Here is a 21,786-nt window from a genome sequence, read left to right on the forward strand (position 1 = left end):
AGGGGGCGGGGGGACCTGGGCGTGGTCCCACTGACCCACCCCTCCTCTCTTTGCAGTCCTCCCAGGCCTGCTTTGCCCAGGCCCAGTTTGACTTCGCGGCCCAGGACCCCTCGCAGATCAGCTTCCGCCGTGGTGACATCATCGAGGTACTAGAGCGCCTGGACCCTCACTGGTGGCGGGGCCAGCTCTCTGGGCGCGTTGGCTTCTTCCCACGGAGCTACGTGCAGCCCATACACCTGTGACAGCTGGGCTTCTGGGGCAGAGCTGGGACATCCACTCAACAGGCCCATTTCACAGGAGAAACTGAGGCCCAGAGGAGCCGTGAACATTGCCACCTGCCTGGGCCACACAGGGCTCAGCAGGGGGCTGGGCTGGATTGGGACTCCTGACTCCTGGCCACTTCACCACAAGCCCTAGCCCCCCAACACTACCCGCTTGAGGGACCTCCTGCCCGGCTCCCTCCCAGTGACCCCAGCTGTGTGACATCACGGAATGGGTAGGCAGATCCCCCCCCCCATCCTGTCAATGCACCCCTCCACAGAGAGGGTTGAGGACTCTTAGTTTGGCACTATTGTGGGCTTGACCCAAGGAACTCTGGGCTGGGGGGTGGGTTCACCATAGACTGACCACCTGTGGGGCCTGCCTGACCCTTCCTCAAAAAGCCCCTTGAGTTGTAGGGGCTGAGGCCAACCAAGGGGGCTGCAGGCTATAGAACTTGACTTGCAGGTGGGGACAGGCTACTCGGCAGCCCCTCATCTCTGGGCTCCACCTGGGCACCCCAACCCTGCCCCCACCACAGACACTTGAGAGCAGCTGGAGTCCCTGAGGACAGGTGGGCATGCTGCCCCCAACCCACACCATTCTGCCCCTGACAGGTTAGAAGGGCTTCTAAGGGACATGACCTACCCCCCACCCAGCCGTGTGGGGGACCTGGGCTGCAGAGGTTCTGGTTCATTGGGGCTCATGGGAAGCTCAGGTAGAAAATACAGCTGGATTGTGGGGGTCCCAAAGGATCCAAAAAGGGACAAGTATTCCAGGTGTGGGCACAGCTGGTGGAAAGATGGGGGTCCCAATGGCATGTGCCACCAGTAGGGGAGTGGGAGCAGGGCCTGCCCTGAACCTGGGCACCTCCGGGAGCAGGGACAATGCGGTGGGGCTTGTACAGGGCTTCCAGCACCAGGCTGCTAGGGAGGTAATAGGGAGCCACAGAGGGCTCTTGAGCAAGGGAAGGAGCTAGGGAGGGTGGTGAGGGTCCTCTGGCAGCAGGAAGCAGGCGAGTTGGAGGGCAGAGCTGCTGCAGTTTCTTGAGTGGGGCCCTGTGTTGTAGGTACTCTGTCTCTCCCTTGGTCCTGCCCGGGCTGCAGCCCTAGAGCTGGCCCAAGACCATTAGAGCCCTGAACTCTGCGAAATGCTATTGCTCTTGCCCTGGGCCCACGTGTCAAAATAAAAGTATCAGGATGCTCATTAGAAAACTCATTTTCTTTCCAATCATGACTACCTTGGTGCTATTTTGAAAGATCAGTTCTTTTGCTACCCCTGCCACCCCCTACCCCCCCCCCCCAATTTTTCAGGATCCTGCTTGGCTGGCTTGGCCAGGACCCAGGCAGTGGCCTACTGTGTGGCCTCAAGGGGCCTCAGTCCCTCATTAGGGAAGGGAGTGGCCCTGCACACTCTGGGGCCCCTAACCCTGGGGGCTAGGCTCCAGCCTGCTTGCCCTGGTGGTGGTGTCAGGCAAAGTAGGCGTAGAAGAAGATGTTGACACACATGAGGAGTATGGCGTTGAAGCCACAGACACGGGCCCAGAAAGCTTGCTTCTGGGGCGTTTGGCCGTCACCTGGAGGGGTTGGAGAGGAGGAGGGACAAATGACGGGGACAGGTCTGCACCTGGTGTCTCCAGCCCCAGGGGGGAGGGAGAAGGCGCACCCAGGGTCTGGCACTGACCTGCTTTGCCTCCCAAGGGCAGGGTTTGAGACAGGGTCCACCAGGTAAGGTTCTCAATCTACAAGGGGGACAGGGGGATCCAGACAGGGTCAGGGGTCAATGACAGAAAGATGGCAGCTGAGTTCAAAAAGGGATAGGAGTCAGCAGCACCAGAGAGGGTTAGAGGCCAAGGGCTAGAAAAGTCTTGAACAGAGAGTGTCAGGGGTCAGAATGGGACCAGAGTCAGAAACTGAGCATTTAGGGTGAGGAGTTGGAGTCAAGCACAGACATGACCCATGAGAAGCTCAAAGGGCAGGGGCCAGGGCAGGCAAGCTCACCTGAGCTCCCTGGGGAGCTGGAGTCAGCAGGCTCCCAGACACCACCACAGCGCTGCTGAGCACAAACAGGGCGACAGCGAAGTGCAGGTAGTGGATGCTACCGAGGAGGGCTGGCTGCACATCCGGGGCACCGCAGGGTGGAGCCGGGTGCAGGAACTCCAGGACCATACGCCCGGCGCCCACAGCCAGCCCCACCATCAGGCCCCAGAAGGCCCCCTGTGAGAAGGAGGCAGGGCAGGTGGGTCAGGTGAGGAAGACTAGGGTCCCCTCCATGCGTAGGCAGGGGGGACATGAATAAGCGGAGCACATGGGAGGGAGAGGCTGGGAGGCCTCACCGCTGACTGGGCAGGCAACCCACGTCCCATCCTGCCTCCGGCCCCACATTCCCCACCTGCTCATTGGCACGCCGCCAGAAGATGCCCAGGACAAACACTGCAGCCACTGGGGGGGCGAGGGAGCTGGTCACTGACTGCATGTAGATGAAAAGCTGCCCGCTGTTGGAGCCCTGCAGGATGGGGATCCAGGCCACGCTCACGCCGATGAGCACCACGATGACCAGCCTGGGGCAGGGGCAGGGCTGTGGGCCGCTTGGGGCCTTCCTCCACCCCCAAGCTTTCCCTAGCCACCAAGTCATGCCCTCCACTCTGTCCCGGGCCACCTGCCTCTGGCCCAAGAGAGCACCTCACCCTGGCCTGGCCAGCCTGCCCCGTCCCTGACCACTGCTCCCCGCTGCCTGCAGGCCCGGCCCCTGGTCCTCCCTGGGGTCTCCCTTTACCTTCTCCTTCAAGACACCCATCCCACCTCCACTGGCGAGTTCATATGTGTGTTTCCTTGTTTGGGGTCTGTCTCAACTCCCGACAGGAAGCACCAGGAGGGAGGAGCTTTCCTGGACACACAGCAAGTGCTCCATAAGCATTCAGCGGAGGAATGACGCCTTGCTGCCCTCCATCCAGGCCAGACCAGCCCTCTCACTGTTTCAGCACAGCCCTCCTCAGGATGCCAAGCCTCTGTGAGCTGGGCCTTGCCAGATCCTCCAGCTCCTCACCCTTTGAGGTTGGCTCAGGGCTTGATGCACGGCCTGGGCTTGGGTTCGAAACTGGGCTCCCTGCTGCACAGCCGAGCCCCCTCCCCTCTTTTCAGCTCTTGCCTGCACTCTGCTAGGCAGAGCCCTTCACAGAGGGCTTCACACGCTCATTCCCACAACAAGCCAGAGTCCCGAGTGAGGGCCCTGCATTGGGGCCCCGATGGCGACAATCGGCTTGGGCCTAGCCAGCACTCAGAGTCAAGGCAAGAAAGCAGATGAGCCTGTGCTCAGAGCCAGGCCAAGGGAGCCCAGGGGAAGCCCCCAATCCAGGATGGCTTCCCAGAGCCTCGGAGAAGTGTGGGACCAGCTAAGGGGATAAGTCCTCTGCCCCATCTGCTCCTCCCTGGCTGAGTGCCCTCTCCTCTACCTCCTGGGTCAGTGGGTATCCCTCATCCCTGAGGTGGGGTGGGGGAATGAGATCCCTGGGGCCACAGTCACAATGGCAGGGACAGCAGAGCCTGTATGTCCTCTGGAGTGGGTCCTCCTTCCCACTCGCCAGACTTTCTTCCCTTCCAGGCCCAAGGGAGAGGGTGGAGGAAGGAGGTATCACTAGACTAAGGCTAATTAAGCCTTAGCCTGGTGGGCGGGCAGGCAGGCGGGTGCTGCCCTCTTCAAAGGCATGGGCAGGCCTCCATTATGCCCGTCCCATCAGCCCTCCACACACGCCCACTGTCCAAAGGCAGACTCAGCACTTCCCTGCCAGAGCCTGGGCCCCCACCCCAGCCAGCTGTGGCCCTCCTTCCTTACTGCCCTCTAGGATCTCCTCCCTAACTCAACCCCCAGTCAGGCTGCCGCAGAGACCCCAGAAGCAGCCCAGCCCCTGCATGGTTGGCCCACCACCAGCTGCCCAGCCCAGCCCAGCCCTGCCTCTTGCCTCCTTGCTCACGCATCACCCTCCAGCCACAAGAACAATCAGACCACCTCAAGACTCAGTCTCTGCATGGCTGTCCCTTCTGCCTGGAATGTCTCCAACTTCTCCACTGCTCGCCTCCACGGCAGGGCTCACAGGCTCCCTCCTCCAGGAAGCCTTCCCTGAGCCTGCCCCTCCCTCCTACACGGACTCAGGATCAGTGACCCTTTTACTGTCCCCCTAGGCAGGGGGCTCTGAGTTCTGTCTAGGCCCATGTCTCCCAGCTCAGTGCAGGGTCCTTAGGAGGCCCTCGGCGCTGTGTGCTGTCAAATAACAAGCCAGGGAAGATGACAGGGGAGGGGGATGAAGGTGCCAAAGGAGGGGTGTGGGCCTGGGTGAGCAGAGATCAGAGCCCTCATGGTGAGACCATCCCTGCCCCTGGACCTGGACACTCCTCAGACCTCCCCACCATGACAAGACCCTCAGGGTCACCAGCATGCCCCTGCCACTCCCTAGAACGGCCTTCTCCCAGACCTTCCGTCCTGCTCTACTGCCCTCTCCTCTGCCCCTCTCTCTGTGCAGCCAGGCTTGGTCATGCTAGCCCACCAGAGAGCAGGACCCACAGGCTTAGGAAGCACGGCTTGACTGGTAGTGCTTTAGGCAGAAAGAGGCTGAACAGGCGTCTCAGTGGCTGGAGGTGCTGGGGGTTTTCCCAGTGCTTCAAAAGGGAGAGGTAGCAGAACTGAACCCCACCCAACCCAGCCCTTCCTCCTCCACTGGACTGGCAGATGAGGGAACTGGGGCCCAGAGAGGGAGAGAGACTCACTCAGAACCACATAGCCTTTGCCATGCCCACGGGGGTTTGAGGACCAGGCTGGTGGAGCCTGGGGGGCTTTGGCTTGTGGAAGAGGTGGGAAGGAGGGTCAAGGGTGTAGCAGCTGGGTGAATGAACTCCCATGGTGGGGGCCAGCTCAGGAACCTTGGGCTTGGGAAGGCGCAGGGAAGAAGCCTGCTTCTGGGAGGTGGGGTGGAGGGCCACTGAGCAAGCACTACCAGGAGCCGGAGGGTCAAGGCCCTCACTGGATGGGGCATGTCTAGACAGCAGTGCTCCTTGGAGGAAGCAGTGCCTGGCACTGGTTGAGGGGAGCAGGAGTCCAGGGCCCAGCTCCTGGAGTGCTAAAGCAGGGAGGGGCTGAGAGGGTCTATCGACACAGGAGTGGCCGTAGGTCACAGAGTGGTGGCTCTCCTGGGCCAGTAGCCACTGGGGAGGGCAGGGAACCGCCTGACAGGAGCTAGAGACACGGGACACACAAGCATCCTGTGTGGTGGAACAAGAGGCTTCTGGTTCTGGAGGAGTATGCAGATGAGCTCATGCTGCCCGCTGACTGGCGTGTCCCAACAGGGCTCTCCCAGCACAGCACAGCTGCTTTGCATGCCTAGGACAGCATCTAGAGCACCCAAGGGCGGCTAACCAACACCAGGGCTGGCCCTCTACAAGCAGAGTGGGGTCTGCAGGCACAGGGGAGATAGGAGCCATTCCCCAGCCCACCCAAAGAGGGCTCCAGGGGCCTAGGCTCCAGGGGCTGGGGTGGAGGGATGAGCCACCTGACAGCTCCTGTCCTCACCAAGCACCCAGCCTGGTGGGGTAGGGTGTCAGGGAGCAAAGTTAGACCTGAAGGGCCACATTTGCTGCTGAAGGGATCTGGCATCATCCCTTGAAGGCACAGAGGGGAGAGGGGCTTTTTCCTCTTCAGGGGCTATCAGGGAGGGCTTCATGGAGGAGGGGTCCCTTGGGCAGAGTCTAGAATGATTAGGGTGAGTCACTGAAACAGGCAGGAGCATGGAGGCCTGAGGGGCAATACGTCCTGAACGATAAGTGCTGGCTCCAGGGACCTCTTTGGGACAGCTGGGAACTATCAGGAGGGTAAAAGGCTCAGTTTTGGGCAGACAGATCTCTGGGATGAGTGGAGTGGGGGTGACTGGCCCTAGCAGAGGGAGCCCAGCCCAGGGTAAGAGATGCATCAAAGATGAGGTCTATGGCCCATGGCCCTTTGCGAAGGGGTGGGCAAGAGAGGAATTTGGGAGGCCAACAGGCTATTTTGGCTTCTTCTCGGCCCTCTTTCCTGGCATCTTCCCTTCTCCAACTGGCAAACTCCTACCAGCCCTCAAAGCCTGCTACTGGTAGGGCCTCACCACCCAGTGTCCCAGCACCTGCCAACCATACCGTCCCACCAGCAACAGCTCCTGCTCGCCAGCACGGGGCCGCAGCTGCCGCCAGATATCCATGGTGAAGAGTGTGCTACTGCTGTTGAAGATGGAGGTCAGTGACGACATGAGTGCAGCCATCATCACTGCAATCATCAGCCCCCGCAGACCTGTAAGGGTGGGAGGGCTGCCATAACCCTGTCTGCCCCATCCCCGGCACGCCCCGTGAGCCCGCCCAAGCCCAGGAAGGCCTCACCATCTGCACTGTGCCTGAGGCTGAGCTGGCTAGATCGTTCTGAGGGCAGAGATCGGGGGAGGCTGAGGATGTCTGAGGTAGGGTGGGGGAGACCCAAAGGCAGGAGGCTAGGGAGGCCGAGCCTGCCTTCAGAGTCTGCTGCCTGGGCCTGAGGCTTGCCGGCAATAGTAGTAATCATCATAATTACCAGCACTGTTGTTGATGTTCATCTCAGCCCTCTCATTTCTAAAGCACCTCGCGGTTGACAAAGCACTTTCACGGCCATGACCTCATTTGATGGAAGAATTACTAACTCTTTCACAGAAGAAGAAATGGAGGCTCAGAGAGGGGATGAGAAGTGCCCAGGGACTCACAGCAGGCTTTACTGGGGGAGGCAAGGGGAAAGGCCTGGGGCAGGGCTATCTGCTCAGAGGTCAGCCCTGGGCAGGGCACATGCCTCGCCCCAGCCCCCAGAAGCCCAGTCTCTCCTGGCATGGGGGGCCCCAGCTTGCAGAGTGAACACCCTTTCTCTTTTACGCTGTTACGGAAGAGGCAATAAGGTCACCAGAGGGGAGAAAAAGTTCACTGGTGATTTGCTGAAAACAGTGAGAGTCCCCATGGAGGTGGGCAGGAAAGTACTGCTGTGCAAAGTCTCTGGGAGTCATGAGCTAGAGGGGGGCTGTGGGTGGGGGCTGGAGGAGGGGAAGGATGCTTGACTCTCATCTCAGGGCTGGGTGGCTGGTCTTTGGGCCTGGTTTCAGTTTGTCTCCAGTACTTTCCCTTCAAGCACTTCAGTCCCTCCTCCACCCCTGCAGACTACCTGCCCCTCTATCCCCCACCACCACCAACATAAGCCTGAAGCGGACCCCCTTCCCATGGATTCAGCCTTGAAGATGACTTCTCCTCCTGACCTTGCATTTGACCTGCTATGTGACTCCAGGCATCCCATGGGCCTCTCTCCACTTTTTAGACTGACTGGGCCAAGGGCCAAGGGAGACTGAGTTACACCACGGTTCTCCCCAAAATATTTTTCCACTTTCTTTCTCTTGCTCAGGGAGATGGATTGAATCTGTGCTGAGTCTACCCATTTCTTAGATGAGGAGCTCAGGCCTAGAGAGGGATTGTGGTTCAGGCCATTCATTCAATGACTGCTGGGTGTCAGTGCTGGGGGCTTACAGAGTCTCCCCAGAACAGAAGAGGAAGGCGGGGCCCAGAGTGGGGAACCCACAGTGTTGCCAAACCTCGCATCGGGCACTTATTAAGTTTAATCCCAGCAACAATGCTGAGGGGTGGGTAGGTGTCATTATCGCCAACTTACAAATGAGAACACTGAGGACCTGAGCAGGGAGGTGATGTCCCCCAAATAGCTCCGCCAGCAAATGGCAGAGCCAAGATCTGATCCCAGCTCCAGGCACTCACGTTAGCTGGGCCTTGGCTGTACAGGAGGATGGACAGTAAGGAAGGGCAGGGGTGGGGTGGGAGGAGGCTGTCTGCCCCTAGATCTCCCAGGGGACAGGAAGCTTCCACAGGGGAGGCCAAAGGAGGGAAGCCAGGCAAAACACAAGGGTCTGCAGACCTCAAGATGAGAACCTGGGGCTGTAAAAGGCCTTCGAGAGTTCCCTCCCTCTTTTTTGCTTATGGCAAGGTCATCCACATACCCTGCCACATTGCTCCTGCTTGCACACCCCCTGCATGCAAGGCTGTTGCTGCCGTGGGAAACATGGAAAATACCAAGACCCCATGGCTCCCCCCATAGACCCAGCAGTGCCTGAGGTGAAGGCAGGGGCTCATGACTGAGGATACAAGGGTGGGGGCTTCAGCTCCTGATTCCTGCAGAGCAAGCAATGGGCTCTGGGGCCACACAGACTTGGTTTGAGTCTCAGTCACTCTGGGTGCCTGAGTCACTTTCCCTCTCTGTGCCTCAATGGGGACATCTGTAAAATGGAGCTAATAAGTCTACCTGACAGCATTAAATGAGAGGCAGTTTGTAAAAGGGCCTGGCACATAGGAGGCATGTAACAAAAGTGGGCAGCCTTTCCTGAGAGATTTTGAAGCATGAAGTCTAGAGGCAGGCTCTGGGGCCAGAATGTCCAGGTTCAAATTTCAGCTTTGCAGCTTACTTGCCACGTGACCATAGCCAAAATCAACATCTCTGGGTCTCAGTTTCCTCATCTTTAAAATGGGGATGATAATAACAGTAGATATAGTTCTTAAGAAGAGTAAGTGAAGCAATTGCATATAAAGTCCTTGAAGTCCCTGGGTGGTACAAATGGTTAAGTGCTGGACTACTAACCAAAAGATTGGTAGTTTGAATCCACCCAGCAGTGCCTTTGAAGTAAGGCCTGGTGATCTACTTCTGAAAGGTCACAGCCTTAGAAACTCTATGGAGTAAAGTTCTACTCTGCACACATGAGGTCGCCAAAAGTCGGAATCGCCTCCATGGCAACTAACAATGACAAAGCCCTTGGAACAGGGCCTGGACACAGCGTTCTAAAGCAGCGATCTCCATCAGTATTACTTTTCTTTTTCTCCCTATGAGCAGAACATCCTGCTCGAGACCAAGTGTCACATCAGACCCAAAGTGGCCCCTGCAGCTCCTAGGGGCCCTCACCCCGCATTGGGCCCAAGGGTCTGCCCCACCCCCTACCCGCCCACAGTGCTGAGCCACCCAGATAGGCTCACCTGTGGGCATCAGTTCTATGATCAGCTTGGGGTAGGCGATGTTGGAGCAGCCGATCTCAGCCCCGCAAGCACGAAGGCACTCGGAGGGCACCACACAGCCCACGTCATCTGTAAGAGAGGGAGGCTCAGGGCCCATGCCGCTCCACACTGCCCCTCCCAGCACACACAAGTACCTGCTCTGTCACCACCTACACAAGTGGTTAGTTGCTGGGCCTCAGTTTCCTAGTCTAAGCCATGGAGAGCCATTCTGGCTTCTCACACCCCAGACTCTTTTCCTGCCTGCTGCCCTCCATCAGAAATCCTTCTCCCTCTTCCCATGGCCCTGCCAGGTAAGAAGTCCCCACTGGACTCTCCTCCTTTTCTGCCCCAGCCATCCTCCCTACAGGGGAAAACTGAGGCCAGAGAGGGCGGAGGCCGGCACTCGGCCTCTTCCTGGTCTTTGCTTTCACTCGTCCCTGCAGCTCACCAAGCCGGATATAACCACGCAAAAGCTGGGAGGCCATCATTGCTGTTCCTCCATGCTCTTCCCCCTATCCTGGGCCTGTCCCTGACACCCTAGAAGGGACATGAATGTGGCTCTAGGGTCAGAGCTTTAGGCCAGCGGTGTTTTCTGGCCTCCAGAGGGCTCTCGGAGCCAGGTCATGCCATACCTCGGCCAGAACCCTCCAGTCACTTAGAATAAACTTCATGCTCCTCTCTGTGGTCTACAAGACCCACCATCATCCAGCCCCGATCAACTCCTCCCATCTCATCTCCTTCCTGCCTCATCACCATGCTCCAGCGTGCCAGCCTCTCCTCCCTCCTACCTCACTTCTATGTCAGGGCCTTTGCATGTGCTGTTCCTCTGCCTGGCGCGTGCTTTCCCCAGATCACCTTCCACCACCCTATGCTCCCTCTGTCCCGTCACCCCACATCACTTCTCTTCATCCTTTACCACCCTTGGAATTACTTGGGCATGTTTATTGTCAGGTCATATGCTGATACTGTGTTGAATGGTGAGGGACTGATGAATTTCCTGGGCCTCAGCCCACACTTAAATCAACCCTAAGCCAGGCCTCCTTAATGGGCTTCTGGAGCAGGGCCCACGGCCTCTCCCTGTTTGGGGCAGGAACTCAGCCCTGCACCCATAGGCTACGTGCCCGCACCACCCCCACAACCCGCACCACGGCTCCATTCCTGGGGCGGCACTGCTTCCACAAGACCATGCCCTCAGAGTTTGACTCACAGGTCTTCTGTCGAGGCAGGCACGGTGGATCTTGGCCCTGCTCACCACCAAAATTTAGGAGATGGAGAGTCAGTCCCAGGCCCACTTTTCCTCTCATGAAACATTTTCTAAAAGCCCTTTGCGCCACTCTCCTGGGACGTCCAGGAGGTGCCACAGAAGGCAGCACCCACAGGATATGGTGGTGATGGGGATGACTCAGAAACAGAACCTGCCCGATCCCCGCTCCAGAAGCGGCAGGCGTGGGGACACTGCAGACACAAGTGGTCCCTCTGGGCTGTGAGGCCGCATGTGGCAGGCACCCACGCCCCGGGGCTCTGGGTGCTCCCTATGCAGACCCAGCACTTCTGAGTGCAGCACTGCCCCCTCCAAGCACCCCTCTGAAAGGTACCCCTGGACCCCAGCCCCACTAGAGGTGAGGTCTCAGACCCTGCTTCCAGGCCAGCAGCACCATTCACACCGCTCCCCTCTCCCCGACCCACTCCCAAGCTGAGTGACCCCAATCAGGGCAGGCCCAGGCCCCACCTCAGGCACCTCTGGCACAAAAGCTCCTCACTGATTCTCTCCAGCCATCTTTCATGACTGTGAGTTTTCAAAGCCACAGCTTTGATCATGCTACTGACTTCTCAGGAACCTCCTCCCCCATCCCCACCCCTGAAGCCTGGCTTCCTGGAAGAAAAGTCCTTCCCAAGGCATTCAAGGCCCTTGGCAACTGGCCCAGCTGCTTCCTGGCCAGGCACCCATACATCAGCCCCCCTGATCTGCTTCTATTTTCTCATACACACCTAGTATTCTTATACCTCCTTACGTTTACAGAGAGTATCCCCTCCTCCTGGTGTGCTGTCCCAGTTTAATACCCACCCCCACCCTTGTTTATCTCCTGCTCCAACGCCCATTGCTAAGGGCTTGTCCTCTGGGGCCTTCCCTGACTCCCCCACTCCCAGGCAGTAGCAGCTTCCTTCCCAGGGCTCCCACAACTCCCTGTGGGACTAAGTCACAGCTGTTTGTTTACATATTCTACCTCCCCACCAGATCGGGAGCTCCCCAAGGGCAGACACTGGGCTTGAATCATCTCTGAGTCCAGGCTAGCCCAGCCCAGGGCTGGGCCCAGAGGAGACATCGTGTGAACACTTGTTGTATGAATGAATGAATGAGTGAATAGGGAGGGGGAAAGCATTATAGGAGAGGAGGAAAGGGAAAAAGGATCCCAGAAAGCTCCACGAAGGAGTTAAGGGACAGTTTGATCCGGCTGCCCTACCCAACTACCTCCACCCCTGCCCTACCCAACCACCTCCACCCCCACCAGTTTAGCAGATGAAGAACTTCAGAGCCAGAAAGGGCATAGCTGGGCCAGGACACAGCAGGGAGCCCTGTGGCAGGAGTTGAAGACCACTGGGGTCCGGGCTTCCGGCCTGACAGGCTGGCTCTGGCTCTTGGAAGACCCAGCCCTCCTGGGAGGGACAGGTGAGGAGTCACAGCCCTATAATGGCTCAGAAAACCCGAGTCAGTAGATTCTTCTCCAGTTTATTCAGCCCGCTCCAGGCTCTCAGCCCTGGGCACTACCTCCTTCCCACTGCTAGCCTGCTGGAGAGTTTGTGCTGACCAACAAGAAAGAACCTCTCCTCCCTCTGATGTGCCAACTCACAGGCGAGCTTCCCCAGGGCCAGGGGTGCCAGGGAACTGGGCAAGGGGCTTCCAGGTTTGCCAGAACACTGGCTTCTGCAGGCCTGACCATCCTCCTTGAACATTTTTGCACCTGCACCCAGCCAGAGCCTACACTCAGATCTGGGAGCTGCCTCTTTCCTTGCCCTCAGGTCTTCTGTGTCCACGTGCCCACTGGGTGGCCACTGTGCTTGGCTACGGGGGTGGGGCTATACCATCTCCTCGCTGATTTCTGTTGCCCATGGTCTCCTTCCTAATCTGCCTGTCCTCCAAGCCAGAAGCAAGAACTCTGAGACCACAGCCTGCCCACACCACCTATCCCCTGCTCCCAACCCTTCTCCATCGCTCTATCCCCAGCAGGAGGAATCACAGCCCCTTAATGTGCCATTCAAGGCCCTCTGCCCACTTTGCCACCCCCTCACTACTTTCAGCCACGCCTTTGGTGCCCCAGGCTATCCCTTGGACATCTCTGGGCCTCTGTGTGTGCTGTTCCCTCCCCTGAAGCGCCCTTCCTTCCTTCAGAAACCTATGGAACTTATACTTTTTGTGGACATCTGGGCTCCACAGGCCCTGTGTCCATCCTGCCTTCCCTATCAGACATGACTATGGAGCAGGGAAGGGCCTGGGCCCCACGTTGCCCAGCAGAAGCCAACGCATGGTAGCCTCTGTCAGTGTTTGTTGACTGATCGAACGACCCTCTCCCAAGGAGGCTACTGAACACACCCCTTAGAGGTAGTCAGGTGCCTGGTGCATCCCTGAGAGCCAGCCTAGGCACCTACGTCACAGTGGGGAGCAGGAAAAAGGAACAGACCTGAGGTCAAGCCAGCTCTCCCAATCCCTGGCTCGTGAGCTGGGTGATTATATAAGCTCTCTTTTGTAGAAACACTTCTGGGGACATCCACAGGCAAAAAAATAAACCGCAGCTTAAACCTCAGACCTTATACAATAATGAACTCAAAGCGACTCACAGATTGAAATGTAAAACGTAAAACTATCAAACTTTTAGGGGAAAAAAAAATTGGAGAAAATCTTCAGGACCTAAGACTAGATAAAGGGTACTTAGACTTGACACCAAAAGTATGGTCCATAAAAAGAAAAATTGATAAATTAGACCTCATCAAAATTAAACACTTTTATTCTTCATAAGACCCTGTGAAGAGGATGAAAAGACAAGGTATAGACTGGGAGATAAGATTTGTAAACCACATACAGGACCAAGGCCTTGTATCTAAAATATATACAGAATTCTCAAAACTCAACAGTAAAAAAATAAACAACCCAATTAGAAAATGAGCAAAAGACATGAAAGACGTTTCACTGAAGAAGACATACCAAAACCAAACCCACTGCTGTCGAGTTGATTCTGACTCATAGCAATCCCACGTGACAGAGTAGAACTGCCCCACAGGGTTTTCTAGGCTGTAATCTTTACGGAAGCAGACTGCCACATTTTTCTCCCGAGGAGTGGCTGGTGGGTTTGAACCACTGACCTTTCGGTTACCAGCCAAGTGCTTTAACCACTGCACCACCAGGACACCCGAAGACATACAGATCGTAAATAAGCAAATGAAAAAATGTTCAACATCATCAGCCATCAGGAAAATGCAAATTCAAACCACAATGAGATATCATTACACACCTATCAGAATGGCTAAAATAAAAATTGTTGACAGCACCAAGGATTGTTGGCAAGCATGCAGAGAAATTGGGTCACTCATACATTCTTGGTAGAGATGTAAAATGGTACAGATACACTAGAAAACAGGTTGGCAGTTTCATAACAAACTAAACGTGCAACTATCCTACAACCCAGGATTGTACTCTTGTGCATTTACCCCAGAGAAATGAAGATGTATGTCTTCATTTTGCCAGACACAAAAACCTGTACGTGAATGTTCCACCTTTATTTGTAATAGCCCCAAAATGGAAACAATCCAAATATCCTTCAATAGGTGAATGGGTAAAGAAAATGAAATATATCCACACCATGGAATATAAAACCTGTTGCCATTGGGTCGATTCCAATGCATGATGACCCCATGTGTTACAGAGTAGAACTGCTCCATAGGGCTTTCTATAATCTTTACAGAAGCAGATCACCAGGCCTTTCTTCCATGGTGCCACTTGCCGGGTTCGGATCACCAAACCTTAGGTTAATAGTTGAGTACAAACCATTTTTGCCATTGAAAGACCTCCATGAAAAAGAAAAAGGAACAAACTATTGATACATGCAACAACCAGGATGAATCGCCAGAGAATTATGCTGAGTGAAAAAAGTCAATTTCAAAAGGTTGTTGTTGTTAGTTGCCATCTAGTCAACCCAGACTCATGGCGACCCCATGCACAACAGGATCAGACTGTTGTGATCCATAGGATTTTCATTGGCTGATTTTCAGAAGTAAATTGCCAGGCCTTTCTTCCTAGTCCATCTTAGTCTGGAAGCTCTGCTGAAACCTGTTCAGGATCATAGCAACAGGCAAGCCTCCACTGACAGACAGGTGGAGGCTGCACAGGAAATGCACCGGCAGGGAATCAAACCCAGGTTTCCTGCATGGTAGGCGAGAATTCTACCACCTCACTGCCCTCATTCCAAAAGGTTATGTACTGTGTGTTCCATTTATAGAACATTCTTAAAATTATAGCGATGAGAACAGATTAGCTGTTGCCAGGGTAAGGAATGGTGCAGGGAGGGGAGGTGTGGGTATGGCTATAAAGAGGTAGCACAGAGGAGATCTTTGTGGTGCTGGAATAGTTCTATATCTTGATGGTGATAGTGGTGACACAAACGTACACATGACACAATGGCATAGAACTACACACACACGAATGCAGGTAAACTGGTGCTATGTGAATAAGCTTCGTGGGTTGTATTAATATCAGTTTCCTGGCTGTGACATTGTACTGTAGTTATACAAGATATTACCATTGGGAAAGACTTGGTTAAAGGGGTACATAGGACCACTTGTTCATTTTTTTTTTGCAACTTCCTGTGACCCTATAATTATTAGCAGGTATCTGCAGAGGTCCACAGGCCAGAGCCCTTTCAACTCTGAGAACCGGGGCTCCCTTTGAGCCCTGGGGCCTCTGTGCAGTTGTGAGAACAAAGGAGAAACTGAGGCTTAGTGAGGGTCTTGCCACGGGTCTACAGTGGCAGGAGGGGCCATGAATCAGGTCACAGGGCTCCCAGTCCGGGGCTTGCCCTGTGATGTGCTCCCCTCACTGTGGTCAGGGGAGGATGCATGCATGTACCTTGGAGGGGCTACAGCCATCCAGGGTGCCGGGGTTGGGGATGTTGGCTTGAAGCTGAAGTGGTCAGTGATGGGGATCACTGGGGTGTCTGTGCAGTCAATGCCCAGGGCAGGAGGGATTGGGGTGGACTGGAGGCTGCTGGACAGGTGGAAGGTGAGGAGGGTCCAACTCCAGCTCAGACCCGGAGGAGGGGGTTCATGGGCAGGAGGCCTAGAGATGTCCCCAGCCAGCTCTCTATGGCACAAAGCAGTATCCCTACCCCCTTCTCCCGCATATCCAGGGTGATCCAGGGGAGCGATAGGGGGCGAGAGTGCAGGGCTGGCCTGGCAGGCACCTAGCAGACGGCTGGGGCATGCAAAGACAGGGTTGGAGCCGCTGGTCGGGTGAGGTTTAATGGGCTTTGCTCTCCCCACCCTGGCAGCCTGCCTTCAGATGTGGCCCCCACACCCCCTATAACTAGGGTCCCAAGCCCTGGGGACGCGGGGCTGAGAGCCAGGCCTGCCCCCACCCCGGGTTCAGGTTTGGCTGTATTCAGCAATGCAGGACCAGCCCCTGGTGACCCTGCCCAGCACAACCCACTCTATGAAGACACCTGAGGTGGGGACAAACCTTGCCCTACTCCAGCCTGGGCTATCTCTATAGCCCTCGCAGACTCCCAGGATTACCAGCACGACCTGGGGCAGACGGGGCCAATGCTGTCGACTCGCCGCGTGACTTCGGGGAGAACAGTCTCTGGGCTGCAGGGCTCCCCGGAGCTCTTTTGGTCCCCGGGCTTTTCAGAATTTGGGCTCCGGGACCGGGACAGCGGAGTATTAGAGGCGCGCCCCAGCCAAACCTCCGCGGATATCTGTTGGGGTGAATCAGCTTCGGCCCCGCCCCGGCGGCACGTGACCGCAGGTGGCGGGCTGGGCGCCCCCGGCCGCCCCTCCTTCGGCCTCCGGGTAAGCTAGCTGGCCCGCGCCGCCGCCCTTCCGGCCCAGACCCTTCGCGAACCCGAGCCGCCCCCTGAAAGACCCACAGATTGCCAACCCCCAGCACCCTGCACTTAAGACCTCTCCCTTCCCCTAGCCACTGGAACGCGGGGCCGCCCAGACCAGCAAAGGCTGTGAGGGGCTCGCGCCTCCCAGCGTCGGGAACTTTTGAGAAGTTCACAGCCTGTCCTGGTCATACCAGAAGTGGCTTAGGAGTTCGGGCGGCTTCAGAGAGCCCCTGTATAGACATCCCCGACAGATCCAGGTACCGCGGCCCTTGGGAGTGTGGGTCCCTTCCCTCAGCCCCACACCGCACGGTGTCCCTCGGCCCAGCTTTGACCCCTACTTTTTCCCTCGCGTTGTCCCTCAGGCCTGCCCCGACCCCTACTTTTTCCTCTCCGCTCCGCCCCGCCCCCCACGGTGTCCCACAGTCCTGCCTCCCGCTACTCCTCCGCCCCACCCCCTACCGTATCCCTCAGCCCCTCCCTGCCCTCAACTCCCTCCGCCCCTGGTCCCGCCCGGCCGCCCTCTGACCTACCTCGCTCACCTAGTCTCCCTCTGCATGCTCCATGGACAGAGGCGCAGAGGTGGCGGCGAGGCCCTGGAGCGTGCTTTGCGCCCCGGCCAGCGCCCGGAAGTAGGATCGGACCTGTTGGGCTCGCCCGTCCCCCGCTCACCGCCTGCAGAATCTCCGGGCAGGTGGCACCATGGCTTTCTCCCAGGTACAATGTCTGGACGACAGCCACGTGAACTGGCGCTCCAGCGAGTCCAAGCCCGAGTTCTTCTATAGCGAGGAGCAGCGGCTGGCGCTGGAGGCACTGGCGGAGCGCGGCCCCGAAGCCTTCTACGAGGTGCTGAAGCGGGAGAACATCCGCGACTTCCTCTCAGAGTTGGAGCTCCAGCGCATCCTGGAGACTGTCGAAGTGTATGACCCCGGCTCCGAGGATCCGCGGGGCGCGGGCGCGCTCCGGGAGCCCGTGGACGCCGGCGGCGAGGGCGAGGGGGCCAGCGGGGCGGGCGGCGGCGCCCCCACCGAAATCGAGCCGCTGCCCTCGCTGGAGTACTGGCCTCAGAAGTCGGACCGTTCCATCCCCCAGCTGGACCTGGGCTGGCCAGATACCATCGCCTACCGCGGTGTGACGCGGGCCAGCGTCTACATGCAGCCCCCCATCGACGGGCAGGTGCACATCAAGGAAGTGGTGCGCAAGATGATCAGCCAGGCCCAGAAGGTGAGCTAGCGCTGGTCCAGCGGGCAAGCCCCCAGGCTCCACCGATGACTTGGCGCACGCTAACTCAGAGCCCAGCACGGGGTCCCAAAACTGTGCCCGAGGTCCCCATAGGCCTCATCGTTGAAGGGTTCCTCTCTGCCTTTGTGGGGTTCCTCAGTTTCTTCGCAGAGGGGGAGGGTGCTTGGGTCCTCTAGAGGTGACCATGGGCTGCCCTTGTCTCAAAGGGCTTTGTTGTGTGTGTGGGCGGGGTGGGGGTGGGGGGTCTGTTTTTCCCAGACCTGGAGAGCAAGTTCCCAGAGGAAGGTGCTTCCATAGGGTGGGCTGGGAAAGAACTGGGGCTTCTCTCTCTTCCTCTCTCCCATCTCTCTTGGGATGGCTCTGATTCACCCTTGAGAAGCAGGAGCCTCACGCACCCCAGGAGCTCTCTAGTGTTGCTTCTGTTGATTTGGAGAAAGTCTTGGGGGGAGGGTAGTCATGGAGATTGAGAAAAGGCCTGAGTCCATCTGAGGCTGGCCTGAAGGTCAGCCTGGAGTTCAAATTTGGCTCTTTCCTGGCTGTTGTGGGTGACCGAGAGCCAGCTGGTTACCCTCTCCGAGCTTTTCCGTGAGTTTTGCAACAGCAGGGATTTTCCAGGCTGGGATACTGGGTGCAGATATAGCATGGTTCTCAGGGGTGGAAGCGGAAAGGGTACAGCCACGTATTGTCCACTTGTGTTGAATTTTGCTGCTGAGAGGGACCTCATCAAACCATTGTGTGGACTTCCCCTTCACTACCCTTGCTGGGCTGTGAGGGCCCCACCACAGTGCCCTGAGTGTGGATTGCCATCCTCTGCTGAAACCCTGGCACACATTCTACAACAGGATGCTCACTGCTTGTAGGGACAGGCAGGCTGAGCAAGTGCGTCTCCTGCAGGGCAGTGTCTTTTTATGGTGTCATGGTTTCAAAGCAAATCTGTGTTGAGAAGAGTTCTGAAGCCAGGTCTGGGCTCCCTAGAGAGTAGTGATTGATTAGCAGTGTCTGTCCTGGCCTTGGGTTGTGGGGTGAGGTATTCTCAGATGAGTCTCACTCCTTCACCGCCAGGGGAGGAAACAGGCCCAGAGTGGGGCAGTGGCTTGCTGTGTGGCCCACCCTGGCTAACTGACAGGCCTGGGGGAACTCTTGGGCCGAGAAACCACAAGTGGGTCAGGAGCTGGCAAGGTGGCCATGGCTCAGGTTTCTGGAAAGGCGGAGTCCCTGTCCCAAGAGGGGTCAAATGAGTCAGATAGCCCAGGTCAGGGAGCCTGGTTCTCAGCCTGTCCCTCTCCCAACTTGCTGGCTGACCCCAGACAGCTTTGGGGCTTCAGTTTTTTGGTCTGTAAAATCGAGGCGATGAAGATAAAAGCTATGTCTTTGAACTGTTGTGAAGATGGAATCAGGTGATGAGAGTGAGGAGGAGGAGAGGACTTTCGTAGTTTTCAGGTTGCATAACCTGCCCCACACCTCCTGTGAGGCAGGAAAGCGCACTGCTGATGTTGGGGGCCTGGTGGGGGATGGCTCTGGCTTGAGGTCATAGAACCGAGAGAGAGCCCGCTGGGATTCCATTATGTAGCCTCCACCCCCATGTTAAAAGTGGGAGACTGAGGCCTGCTGTGCCAGGGCTCCTCCTCCATGACCCTTCTTCCCACCAGCAGTAGGAAGGAGGCAGACACCAGGTCCCAGTATGGCATGGGAACAGCGGAAGGGTCTAATCTCCCCTGGATGGAAAGACAGATGGCCTGGCCTAGAGATGGAGACAGACAGGGGTGCCTGGGCCAAACTGTGCCCTTATGGCCTCCCCTGCTGCCTCCTCCCACGTTTCTGGCAAGAGCTGAGACCCAGCCACCCCATGCAGCCCCTTGGTCCCCCATAACCTCATTAGCTTTCCACAAAAGCCCCATGAGGTTATCAGTGTCGTCTGCCTATGCCACATAGCCAGGAGAAGTAGATCACGGATTAGAACCCAGGCCTGCTGAAAGCCTCAGTCGGGGCCTCCTGAAGCCTCCCGGCAGGTGGGCACTGCCCTCCCCTGCTTCCTGCCTCTCAGTGGGATGGGGGTCACTCTCCAAGACTTTCCCTCTCCCGCCCCAGACAGCAGTGCTCCTGTGGGGAGTCAGGGAACCCTGGTCAAATCAGGATGGATCAGAGGGGACAGAGGCCATGCCACTGGTCTTATGGATAGGGACACTGAGGCACAGAGGATAGTGGTGTGCCGAGCCCCCACGTGTTTCCCAGCCATGTCCATCCCAGACCCTGTGGGGACCTGTGGCTGCCCTGTGTGTGTGTGGGAGGGCTCTAATAACACTAGCTGCTGTTTACTGAGTGCTTGGCATTTTGTAATCTCAGGAGGCATTATCTGCCACATTTTTCAGAGGTAGAAACTGAGGCCTGACTAGTTAGCCCCTGCCCAAAGGGCATCCAGCTTGTTCTTGGGTGGAGGGGCAGGAACCAGCCTGTGTTGCCCCCAGACTTTGGGCCTGCCCCCTTCTGCCTGGCCCCTGGCGGGGTGCAGCAGCAGGCAGGGCTTGGGAGGGCAGTGGACCCAGGCTGCCTGCAGTCACTCCAACTTCCCCCTCTGGCTGCTTCCCAGGCTCACAGGGCTGGAGGGCTGGGTCGCCAGCGCTGACGAACGCTGACAGGGCGCTTTGCCTGCCTACCTGCCCACCAGGAGCTTCCCCTGCCTTATCTCTCCTCCTGAGTTACCTCACATCCACTTGCCCCTGCCTCCTCCTTCCTCCTCCTGTCCCTGGTGTCAGTGCAGGGAGAATGTCCCCCCTGGTGCCCAGAATGGGAACTCCACTGTGCGACCCCCTGACCTGAATACTGGTCCCACCCTTCCTGGGGCATTGGGTTGGCTGCTGGCACTGAATCAGGCAGCCTGCCTGCCAGCTCCTCATCCTGCCCTGTGTCAGCATGACAGGAAGACCCTGGGGCAGGGAAGTGACACAGCACCTCTCAGCCACGTCAACTCGACTGCCGGGAGGGGCTGTGTTCCCATCAGAACTGCCACCAGGCCCCCCATCCCTAAAAGACTTGAACTAGTGGACATGAGTCCGAGGAGCCAGGAGTGCTGGAGTCAGGTCCCCTGCTCTGCCCCTACCTTGCTGTGTGACCTGGAACAAGCCCAGCTCCTCTTCAAGCCCTGGTCATCCCATCTGTAAAATGGGTACAGGCATTGGAGACTGTGAAGGGTCCCTTCCAGTCTGACATCCTGCTGTGCTGTGGTCTAGACTTCTCTCAAACCAGGTATAGGCAGCTCCTGGGTCTGACTCCAACTGGCTGTGCAGCCCTGAGCAGGCAGCTCGACCTCTCTGAGCCATCATCCAGCCCCAGGAGCTCCGGCCCTCTGAGACGGAAGGCCACTGCTTGTCTGAGCCAGACGCCTTCCCACCTGCCTGCTTCTCCAGCTAGTGCTGGATGCTGAATGCCTCCCCTCCCCCAGCCCCTGGGAGCTAATGACTTATCTGGGGAAAAACCTGCTAGGGGGTTCCAGTTGCATACCAGAGGCTGGGCCTGTAGCATCACGCCTGGGAGGGCTGAGCCTGCTCTCGCTCTTGTGGCAGCCTTGACAGAGAAATGAGGCTGGGCTGAGGAGGGGTTGCCACAGAGGAAAAGGGTAGAGATGCCTAGCAGGTTGCCCTTTCCCCAGATGCTGAGACCCTCACACCCCCACAACAAGTGGCAGGGCCCCTGGCACCCCTGGCAGGCCCCCTGCCCCAGGTGGGACTAGGACCCAGATCTCGCGCCTGCCTGCCTGCCAGCCAGGGCCTGGGATCGGATGCCCAGAGGAGTATTTCTGGCCCAAGGCCACACAGCCAGGAGGGGCTTCCTGAACCCCGGTTTCATGGGGCCAGTGAGCCCACATCTTTCCTGTCAGGCCCCCCACCTTCATACGCTGAAGTTCTGGCTGGTGGCTTGGCTCCAGGAGAATAGAAGTAGCTTAACAAGGCATTTATTAAATGCCAGCGATGTGCCAGGTGCTGAGCAGGCACTTTACCTGCATTGTTGAATCCTCATAACAACTCTATAAAGTGGGCGTTGTCTCCATTGTGCAGATGAGGATACTGAAGCTTGTCAGGGCTCAGAGAGGGTGGATAACTTGCCTGACATCACAAAACCGGTAA

At 57.4% G+C, this 21,786-nt stretch overlaps 3 protein-coding genes across 5 annotated transcripts in view; 2 read left to right on the plus strand and 1 right to left on the minus strand.

Moving 5' to 3' along the window:
* GRAP (GRB2 related adaptor protein) overlaps positions 1–1,543 on the plus strand; it is a 30,021-nt gene extending 28,478 nt beyond the window's left edge. Inside the window, exon 5 of the mRNA XM_004380989.3 lies at positions 57–1,543. Coding sequence (XP_004381046.1) covers positions 57–242 — 186 coding nt within the window. The 3' untranslated portion in view covers positions 243–1,543. The remainder of the gene's footprint in view (positions 1–56) is intronic.
* Positions 1,544–1,607: 64 nt separating this feature from the next.
* SLC5A10 (solute carrier family 5 member 10) overlaps positions 1,608–21,786 on the minus strand; it is an 84,407-nt gene continuing 64,228 nt past the window's right edge. For 2 of the 3 annotated variants that reach the window (XM_004380991.2, XM_004380990.2), the window contains 6 exons: positions 9,315–9,422; positions 6,417–6,567; positions 2,650–2,818; positions 2,259–2,474; positions 1,942–1,999; positions 1,608–1,834 (listed from right to left, as the gene is read on the minus strand). In XM_004380991.2, the coding sequence (XP_004381048.1) occupies positions 1,728–1,834; positions 1,942–1,999; positions 2,259–2,474; positions 2,650–2,818; positions 6,417–6,567; positions 9,315–9,422 (809 nt within the window). In that variant the 3' untranslated portion in view covers positions 1,608–1,727. The remainder of the gene's footprint in view (positions 1,835–1,941; positions 2,000–2,258; positions 2,475–2,649; positions 2,819–6,416; positions 6,568–9,314; positions 9,423–21,786) is intronic. The other variant, XM_004380992.2, reaches the window with a different exon arrangement.
* Positions 17,126–21,786, plus strand: part of FAM83G (family with sequence similarity 83 member G) — a 29,779-nt gene continuing 25,118 nt past the window's right edge. Inside the window, exon 1 of the mRNA XM_004380993.1 lies at positions 17,126–17,647. Coding sequence (XP_004381050.1) covers positions 17,126–17,647 — 522 coding nt within the window. The remainder of the gene's footprint in view (positions 17,648–21,786) is intronic.

Source organism: Trichechus manatus, unplaced genomic scaffold (assembly GCF_000243295.1).
Source record: "Trichechus manatus latirostris isolate Lorelei unplaced genomic scaffold, TriManLat1.0 scaffold00080, whole genome shotgun sequence".
Taxonomy (NCBI): Eukaryota; Metazoa; Chordata; class Mammalia; order Sirenia; family Trichechidae; genus Trichechus; species Trichechus manatus.